Genomic DNA, 9,819 nt, shown 5'->3' with positions numbered 1-9,819 from the left:
GTCATCCCCAGAGCTCCAGACGGTGCGGAGGGTGCGCTCCTGGTTCCTCCGCGCCACCCTGATCAGGCAGACCACGGAGGCTCCCAGCAAGAGGATCAGGACCATCACGAACAGCCCCACCAGGACTACCACTGTGGATGAGAGAGAGGCCTCAGAACTGGGGGGGGACCAGGGGCCACAACCGGTGTCTGCGGGAGCTCTGGAGGAGAACCAACAGTCCTAGGGCCACATGTCCCCCTGCCCCAACCCAGGAAGCCTGACAGGAAGTCGAGTCCTCAAGAGAGTCCCTACAGTCTTGAGAAATAGGTTTCTAAAAAATGGAGGTGCTATGCTAGGTGCACACAGACAGAGTGGCTATTTGTGTTTCTTTTTTTTGAACAACAAAAAAAATCCTCACTTCAACTCTATCTCCCTACCGCCTCTCTGGGGCAACCTGTACAGGAAAAGCACCCATCTCTGGCGTGGGCGTGTAAGCACGCCCCTCCCCCAACCAGCCCAGAGAAAGATGTGGCCCTGCAGGTTGCTGGGGTGGTGGCCTGTGGAACGAGGGATGGGCACGGGTCTATTCGGAGCAGGGCCGGGAGGGGACCCTCACACCCCTAATTGCCCAGATAAATCTGATAGTGGTTGCCCCACTGGAGTCCCACTGGTCAGTTCAGATGCTTTTTCTTCAGGAGAGGCTCCCCTTAAGGAATGTGGTCCGGGGGCAGTTGCCCGGCTCCCTCTCCCCACGTAGCCGCAGGACCAGAAAAGGTCAATTCCCTCCCCATCTCCCACCCTCCAGACCCCGATGCCTGGCCAACCAGGTTCCAGCTTCATTCCTCTTTTTCTAAAGGAGGGTAGACACACAGGCCAGGCCTGGGCTCCTGAACAGGAAACAGGTGGAAAGAGGCCAAACCAGTGTGGCAGGTCTTTTGTGCAAACGCTACCATCCATGATTAAGGCTCAGAATCAGAGACAAAAGAGAGAGAAGGCCCAGCCTCCTCGCCAGACCAGACTGCGTGGGGACAACAGCGCTGCTGGGGGCCATGGCCCACCCACAGCGAGGGCTCCGCCCTCCTCGGTGTCACCCAGGACCAGCGATGAACACCCCAAGGCAGCAAAGCTACCCCCAAACGTGGAGTCAATCTCAGGCCTGAGTGCAACAGATCCCACACGCCTAAGCAGGAGGAAGTGTCCCCCGGTTGCCCTCGGGGCTGCTGGGAAGAGATGGCCACATTTCTAACCCCTGTTTATGTACACCGCACCACTGGACACACATCTACTGTGTGTTCCAAGCTGCCCAGCCATTCTTGTGCAGAAACATGACTTTTTAACAAAAGATGTGGACAGTGAAGGACGATGTGTCCAAGACAACATGAAGCCACAAAGACAGAGCCAAGTTCAGTCAAGGTGGGCAGGTGGAGGGGGGCAAGAGGCCATTTACCTTTACTGCCAAGGGGCAGGGCAGGATACAACTGCTTGCCTGGAAGAAAACACACAACCCTGGTCAGCTCCCAGCCCTCCTTTGCTCAGAGCGACAGCCACCAGAGGCTTCCCCTTGGTCCTGGGCCTTCGAGGGGAGCTCTAGCTAAGTGACTTCTTCCAGCTCTTCAGAGGGTTCTGAGGCCTTGCCACCCCAGTAGGGACATAGGGAATATCTGCCCAACAGCTGGGGCCAAAGCCACCCCCTCCCCACTAGGGAGCCAAAAGAAGGTGAGGGTAAGAGCCCAGAGGACAAGGAAAGGGACTGGGGTCCTCTCGGGAGGGTTCCCCTGCCCGTGGCCGTGTCTTGGATTGAGGCACGAGGCAGACTCACCGAAGCATTGCTGCATGCACTCCTCCTTGGAGCGATAGTTGTTTTTATTGCCCCGGCATCCTCCGTAGATGAAGTTATCACAAGAGTTCTCCTCGGCATTAAAGTACCAGCGTGGGAAGGCTGCGCGGCAAGGACCAGTGACGGCCTTGGCAATGCAGTGTTCTGGGAGCGAGACAGCCCGAGGGGCACAAATTAGCAGGGCCCAGGAGAGGTGACTGGAGCTGGAATGCTCCTAAGCAGTCATACGGCTGCTGCCCCGTGGGGAAAACCTCTCTCTGCTAAAAGAAACTGGTTAATTGCAGACATGGCCAGTCTGGCCCACATTTTCAGATGCCTTTCTCAGTGGCATTACCAGACTACGGTTATGGAGGTTATCCCATGTCAGTCACTGTTGTAGGCACTCAACCTGTGTGAGCTCCCAGAGGTCTGAACCAGGCCCCTTATTTCAATCTCAGGGCTCGGGGGCAGAGCTAGTTACCCGCCCACAGCGCAGCTTCTGGCAAGCAGGGCAAACTTCTCCAAGGGCATGCTGTGGGCCCATCCTGCTTCCTGCTGCCCCACGGCATCCTCGTGAGTCCTAGTACCTGGGAAAGGTTGGGAAGCCCTGCTCTACAATATCCTTAATAGAAACCCTCAAGTGTGTCTCAATTCCCAACTAAGTAAGAAAACATGTTTTTTAAGAAGTTGTACCTTCATAGCTGAAAATATCACCGGAGAGGCCATCAGAATCCTGCCTTCTGGGAACTGAAACACAAACATCCATGTCTCCACGTCAGGGAGGCCGGAATGGACACAGGACACGTGACCTAGCTGGGGCTGAGTTGAAAGGGGCCCACTGAGGGAGCGTGGACACTCTGGCACCTGGAAGGAAGGGAGTGGAGTCCCCTCTCTGTGGGCAGCTCTGCTCCATCACCTCTCAGTCCTGATGCGCTCTACAGCGCCTCCAGCACCATGACTGGATGGGGAGGCCTGCTCGGCAGGTCAGGGGTTATTATGGAAACAATCCCAGCCACAATTTCTGGGTTGACGAGAAAGACCAGAAGTATATAGGAGGTCACTTATTCTCTTGGGGAAATTTTCTTCTGAAACAGGACAGACACCAGAGTTATGAATTCAGTGCCCCATGGCTCTGGATGACCTCGCAGAGGCCAGTTCTGGAATAAACAATGAACCCAGGCAAAGCGGTGGCCAGGACAGTCACAGGAATCCTATCGAAACTGGAAAGTGCCTCTAACCTTAACTCTCAGCATTCTGCCAACTGATTGGCTGCTAAACTAATAAATGCTTACTCGTATTGGGCGCTGAGGCCAGAGTCAAAGGACCAGAATCAAGACTGCAACCAGTGTGTGGCCACTGGCTGACTGGGGCCATCCTCAAAGCGGGTGGGGGCAGACTCCCTCCCTCCACAGCAGGACTCGCCCGCAGAACCCACTGCCTGGGGACTGGCCTCGCTAGTGCATCTGGACCACTCACCCCAGGCTCCCGAGGCAGAGTCCTTTAAGTATAAAGAAGGAGTAGGGCAGCTGTTCTCAGCACTACAAAGCAAGCTAACACAAAGAGATCAAGGACTGCAGAGGGAAGGGAGGCGGGGTGGCAGAGGACAGGGGTCAGCACAGGGAGGGAGATGGACCGGCAAGGATGACAGAGAGCAAAGGAGAAGGAGCGTCAAGGAGTGGGGATCGGGTAGTGAAGACAGCAGAGCAGGCAGGGAGTGGGGACTCGAGGCCTGAGCAGCATGCAGCAGTAGCCACACCCCAGCGCCCAGGAGGGAGCACTGTGGAGTCCCTCAGCCCTTCCTGTCCGCAGGACAATGCGAACTCCCCAGCATGAGGAGGTGGCAAGGAGCCAGAAGCTGGCAGCCCCAGCTTGCCAATTCTGCGTCAACAGAACCAGGAGGAGGAAGCCCTGGTGCAACTCCCAAATGACAAATGTCCTTTCACATTACCCATCTGGATGGCCCTCATTCCATCTCGGGTCTTTTTAAAAACCTACCACTTGGGACAGAGGAATCTGCTTTATCCCTGGTCCGCTCATCGATGGTGTTCTCTGCAAGGGGACAAACAAACAGCACAGTGAGAAAGGGCACCTCTAAGATCGCTGGGGAAACAAAACAGACTGCACCCCTGAGCAGGCCTGGTCCTGTGGGCCTCTCACAGAGCCTCCCATTTCTCCTTTATGAGGGCCCTTCAGTGTGCATGCTGGACCACAAACCTGCCAGAACTTGGAAAATAAGGAACCAAGACTGTCCTTGTGGGTTAAACGTTAAGATCAACCAGCTGGAAATCAGAGCAAAGACGTGTGAAGTGACATTATAAAAAGACAGAATGGCTTCCAGGGCCGAATAACCTGTTGAACTGTATTAACTCACAAAATGAATTAAAAACTGAAGGGCGTGCTTAGCACTAGGAATGTACTTCCTGCCACCAACCCATGCACTTAAAGCTGTTAACATGGTAAATTGTATGCTATGTATATTTTATCTCTCTCTCACACATACACAAAACTCAGAGGGTGGGTGGAGAGGCTAGCCATTTAAGGAAGTGCAAAAAAGGGAGGGCTGGCAGGGTGCAGGAGGGAGGAGCCCTCCCGAGTGTGGAGGAGGCGTGGGGCTGGTCTAACCTGATGCCACTGCACACTCGCATACAAACCAGCTCCCCTGGTTCCGCCCCGCCCCTCATCAAGCAATCTTCTGGGAATCTGACTGAGCTTTGTCTATGCACACTAAAGCATAGGCTAAACGGGAGAGTCTGGGCCCTTCACGGGCTTTGGTTCTCATTATAATTAATTAATCAGTTGTTAATGAACTGTCATTCTCATTCTCATTTGGCTCCCCACAGAGCTTGCCTGCCTGGGAGGGAATCTGCTGGCAAGGACTCCGGTGAGTGACTTGTTGCCCAGTCATCACCCTGGCAGTTCCAGTTCTCCTTGCAGACTCACGGGAGAACCGCCTCAGGAGCTAGCAAATGGGTTTTCTGGGACCTCCAGGCTGGGGCCGGACTCTGACCTTTAGGAAGACAGCTGTCTGCCTTCTGCCAGCAAAACACTACACCCCATGGCCCTCAGCAGAGACATTCCATCTTATGCCCGCTGTTCACTGCTTGTGTTCTTAAAACTTAACTTTCCCCCTGAGAAACCAAGGAGTAATCAGAACGGCATGTACATTTGCTACTGTCAACTCTTTTTTTTTTAATGTGGACCATTTTCAAAGTCTTTATTGAATGTATTACAATATTGCTTCTGTTTTATGTGCTTTGGTTTTTTGGACCAGGAGGCATGTGGGATCTCAGCTTCCCAACCAGGGATTGAACTCAGGCCCCCTGCACTGCAAGGCGAAGTCTTAACCACTGGACCACCAGAGAAGTCCCATACTGTGAACTCTTGATAGGGAAAGGACAGGAAAGGTAGCAAAAAACATTTCCCCTTAATTCCTTCCCGGACACTGGATCACAGCTTATGACAGAAAATTACATACAATAAATAGTATTTTCCTTACCATTTGGTGAGGTTGCCAGTCACCCCCTAAAAGATGAGGGGCTCATTCACAATCCAAAAATAGTACCAGCCCCCTTGGCTCTCCAAACACGTGCTGAGCGCCGAGCACTCGCTGGGCACACAAAGATCAGTAAAACGCTTCTCCAGGCACTGGGTCTCGGCCGGGCTCGTGTGCCTGGGCGCTGCTGTAAACCTCAGGCCACAGCCAAGGCCACTGCTGCTGTCCTCTCTTTGTGCACTTTAATTCACTGATGTGATTTCTGAATGCAGAGCTCAAAGCCAACAGAGGGTACAGCCAATGCAGGAGGAGATACAAACGCCTGGCACAAGCTCCCAGGGTGGCAGGGCTGTGAGCGCTGAGGGTGCCACAAGCACTTTCTGACCAGAATCATAATCCAGGTGCTACCAGCAATGCCAAGTTGTCAGGAAAGGATGTAAGAAGTCCCATGACAACGTTAAAGAAGCAGCCAGTGAAAATCTTTTTTTTTTTTTTTTGAAAATCTTTAACAGACAGTTTGGCTGGCCAAATCCTCAGGTCTCTGGAACACTTGGGAGGGATCAGGCCCCAGAGGGCCAACATCTCACTGCCATCAGGTCTCAAGGAGTCCCCCGAGGCTGCGTTCAGAGCTGGCACATGCTGTGGTGGGGCTCAGGTTTTTATTTAAACTGGGAGGCTCACAGGGTCAACATGACTGCACAGAAGTCCTCACTGAAGGCTGGGACAAGAACAGATTCCAGAAGTGTGTTCTAGTTTTAACTTGATTCATTACTCGGCTGGCTGGCTGAGCTCCTCAAGTCATTTGTCCCAAAGGTAAAAATAACCCAAAGGCCCAGGGAACAAGGAGGCTGCCTGTCCGCTGCCTGTCCGAGCAGACCTGGCGTGGCGTGGAATGTGCGCTCACTAGTGGGAAGAAGGAAGCTGGCGGGGAGAAGCAGTCATGTCCCCCCTCCCCTGGCTCTAGTTTGCAGCCTACTCTCCCCTTTCTGAGAAGAGGGGGAAGGGTACCGCCGTGAAACCACCGTGTGTGGGTGACCTTCACGCTGGGCCAGCTTCTGCTTTTAAAAACATCTCCCAGTTTCAGCCATGAAGAACTAGCAAAGAGCAAAAGACATCTACGACCCAGTTAATAAGGTGTCTCTAGATAACACGAAGTTAAAAGACGCCTGCTCCTTGGAAGGGAAGCTATGACAAACCTAGTCAGCATATTACAAAGCAAAGACAGGGACTTCCTGGTGGTTAGCGACTAGGACTCAGCGCTCCCAGTGTAGGGGGTCTGGGTTTGATCCCTGGGCAGGGAACTAGATCCCACGTGCCGCAACTAACACCTGATGCAGCCAAATTAATAAATAAATATTTTTTTTTAAAAAAGCAGAGACATCACTTTGTTGACAAAGGTCCGTATAGTCAAAGCCATGGTTTTTCCAGTAGCCACATATTGATGTGAGAGCTGGTCCATAAAGAAGACTGAATGCCAAAGAATTGATGCTTTCAAATTGTGGTGCTGAGGAAGACTCGTGAGAGTCCCTTCAACAACAAGGAGAACAAATTTCCTTTAGTCAATCCTAAAGGAAATCAACTCTCAATATTCATTAGAAAGACTGATGCTGACGCTCCAACACTTTGGCCATCTGATGCAAAGAGCTGACTCATTGGAAAAGACCCTGATGTTGGGAAAGACTGAAGGCAAAAGAAGAGGGGGCAGAGGATGAGACAGTTAGATAGCATCACCATCTCAGTGGACATGAATTGAAGCCAACTCCAGGAGATAGTGGAGGACAGAAGAGCCTGGTGTGCTGCAGTCCATGGGGTCTCAAAAGGTCAGACATAGCTTAATGACCGAGAAACAACAACAGATGATAAACCCTCCCCAACAGCGCTGTCTTACCTGTGACGCCAGCACACTTTGCAAGACACTCCTCCTTGGTCATGTAATTATTGTCATTCCTGTCGCAGCCTCCATACACAAACTGCTGGCAGGATCCGTCAGTGACATTGTACCACCACCGAGGGAAGGAGGCCCGGCATCTTCCCACTTTCTTGGGAAGGTGGCAAAAATCTAAAACACAACCAGAGACCATGCTTAGCAGGGCAATTCAGGCAAGAGAGAACACGTACAGCCCTGGAGGAAGAGGCCTACAGCTTTTCAGAGCCTTAAGTTCCAGCAGCTCCTCTATAAGCCGTTTCTAAAGTGTCACCATCAGACCTGCTTAGGGATTCCTTCTTTGTGTAGGAAAAAAAGGCGTCATCTAACAACAAAGATACCAACTACCCGACTGCACTGAATGTCAGTTGTGTGTTGATACTGGCCCTGCCCCGTTATCAAACACACAACCACCCAGTACAGAAGCTGGACTTCCAGAGGCAAAACACCAGACTGCAGGATCCTTCTGGATATATGCCTGTCTCACCGGGCCAAGGGGAGCTTAGCATGCAAAGGCTAGAGCTGGTGATGTGCGGTCAGGAAGGACACGCACAGCATGGTGCTCTTAGCAACGCAGAAGGACCTTTCCTAACTTTTCCTGTCTACTCTCTGCCAAGACTGGCCACTTGATAGTTGAGTTACCACTAGAGCCTCAGAAAGAAGCTCCCGAATATTAGTTCCCCCCACTGCCAACCAACCCTTCAAAGGCAACTCAGGTCGCTCCTTTCTTCCAGTGTTTATAATGGCTCCTATCTTGGTGGTCTGGGGTTACAAGGTGCCTCCAAATCTGGCCCCGCTTTGGTACAAGGGAAACAGAACAAAATTATAAAATTCCAGCCAGATATATTTGTCTACAGAAAGCCTAGAGATCTGCTTGCTCTCTTTTTAAATATTAATTAATTTCTGGCTGAGCTGGGTCTTTGTTGCTGCACATAGGTTTTCTCTAGTTGTGGCAAGCAGGGGTTACTCTCTAGTTTTAAGGCTTAGGCATCTCATGTCGGGGCTCACAGGGCCTAGAGTGCGGGCTCAGTAGTTATGGTGCATGGGCTTAGCTGCCCCACAACATATGGGATCCTCCTAGGGCAGGGATCGAACCCATGTCCCCAGCGTTGAAAGGCAGATTCTTAACCAGTGGACCACCAGAGAAGTCCCTCTGCTCTCTCTTGAAAAGAGAGAGATAAACAAGTGCTGGAGACAACACGTTTACTAGAATGACCCTTTCTTCTGGAGGAATTGGGAGGGTTGAAAGCAACCTGAAAAGGGAGTCACCCGACTGTGTGGTTCAGTGTCTGCTCTGCACCACCATATCACCCCCTTCTGGGATCACGAGCCTACATCGCCTCTCCCTCCACCATGGTCCCCTACATCTCTGAAGTGAACTGAAGCCGTGTCCAACTCTTTGCAACCCCATGCACTGTAGCCCAGCATGCTCCTCCATCCATGGGATTTTCCAGGCAAGAGTACTGGAGTGGGTTGCCATTTCCTCCTCCATTCCCGACCCAGGAATCAAACCCAGGTCTTCCACGTTATAGGCAGACCCTTTACCATCTGAGCCATCAGGGAAGTTCAAAGCACCAGGGAAATCTTACATCTCTGCCTTCTTGCATAAGGGAATTGCAACCTGCCTCAGGCCCAGCACAGGGTGATTCATAAACATCTCAAATAAAACCATCCCAGGGCCCAAAACTTGGGTTATATGTCGCCAATGACTCCTCCCTAGTTGTTCTCAGCCTTGCTAGGTTTATCTCACCGAGGGGAAGCCTTTCAAAGCAGAGAGAGCAGGATTTGTGCTTCTGCTGCATCTCCCAAAATACGTCACAACAACGGGCAGGAAACCAAACATTCCACAAAACATCTATCTATGGACAAAAAAGGCTGGTACTATGCAAAACAAACAAACATCCCCAAGGAACTCCAATAAATCACAGGTACCTAGCAGAGCAGAAAAAGCATACTCTGAAGTAAAAAAAATCTTTTGTTAATGTGCAAGCAACCATCACCGAAATCATCAGCTAAAAAGTACCTTATCTGGACACTTCATATGAATGGAATCATACGATATGCCCAGAAAAGGCAAACCAAGAGAGACAGGAAGTAAGATTAGGTTTGCCTGGTGCTGGGGAGTTGGGGGGTGGGGTGGGGTGGGTGGTGGAGAGTGACTGCAAATGGGGATGATGGAAATGTTCTAAAATTGGATTGTGGAGATGGCTGTACAACTCTCAGTGTACCATTGGGTTGTATGCCTGTAACAGCTGATTTTATGGTATGTAAATAATAAATCAGTTTTGTTTGTTGTTTTAAACAGGCCCAGACACCTTTTGTCCATATAAATGCATCAACCAGAACCCTGGGTGTGCACCCGGAACAGGTACTTTTGACAATGTGCCAAAAGTCACAAAACAAACACCATCAACAAGGCCCAGGGAAGACGCAGCAGAAGAGTCCTCTGGTGTATGTTTCTGCCCAACCCACCAGGCTGTCAAAGGCCAGAAGCAGCACTGCTATCAACATGACAAGCTGGAGAGGACCCAGACAGGACGCCCTCTGACCCCAAACTGAAAACGTCAGGGCAGAGGCACTCAACTGCTGCCGAGGTGCGGCAGCTGC

General features: G+C 51.5%; 1 protein-coding gene across 1 annotated transcript in view; it reads right to left on the bottom strand.

Annotated features, from left to right (window-relative positions):
* The window catches only part of SPINT2 (serine peptidase inhibitor, Kunitz type, 2), a 30,302-nt gene that overhangs the window by 616 nt on the left and 19,867 nt on the right, over positions 1 to 9,819 (bottom strand). The window contains exons 2-7 of the mRNA XM_010849171.1: positions 7,177 to 7,347; positions 3,791 to 3,844; positions 2,489 to 2,542; positions 1,799 to 1,960; positions 1,427 to 1,465; positions 4 to 131 (exon numbers count right to left, since the gene is read on the bottom strand). Of these exons, the coding sequence (XP_010847473.1) occupies positions 4 to 131; positions 1,427 to 1,465; positions 1,799 to 1,960; positions 2,489 to 2,542; positions 3,791 to 3,844; positions 7,177 to 7,347 (608 nt within the window). The remainder of the gene's footprint in view (positions 1 to 3; positions 132 to 1,426; positions 1,466 to 1,798; positions 1,961 to 2,488; positions 2,543 to 3,790; positions 3,845 to 7,176; positions 7,348 to 9,819) is intronic.

Source organism: Bison bison, unplaced genomic scaffold (assembly GCF_000754665.1).
Source record: "Bison bison bison isolate TAMUID 2011002044 unplaced genomic scaffold, Bison_UMD1.0 scf7180017864280, whole genome shotgun sequence".
Taxonomy (NCBI): Eukaryota; Metazoa; Chordata; class Mammalia; order Artiodactyla; family Bovidae; genus Bison; species Bison bison.
This window is presented reverse-complemented; position numbering and strand designations above follow the sequence as displayed.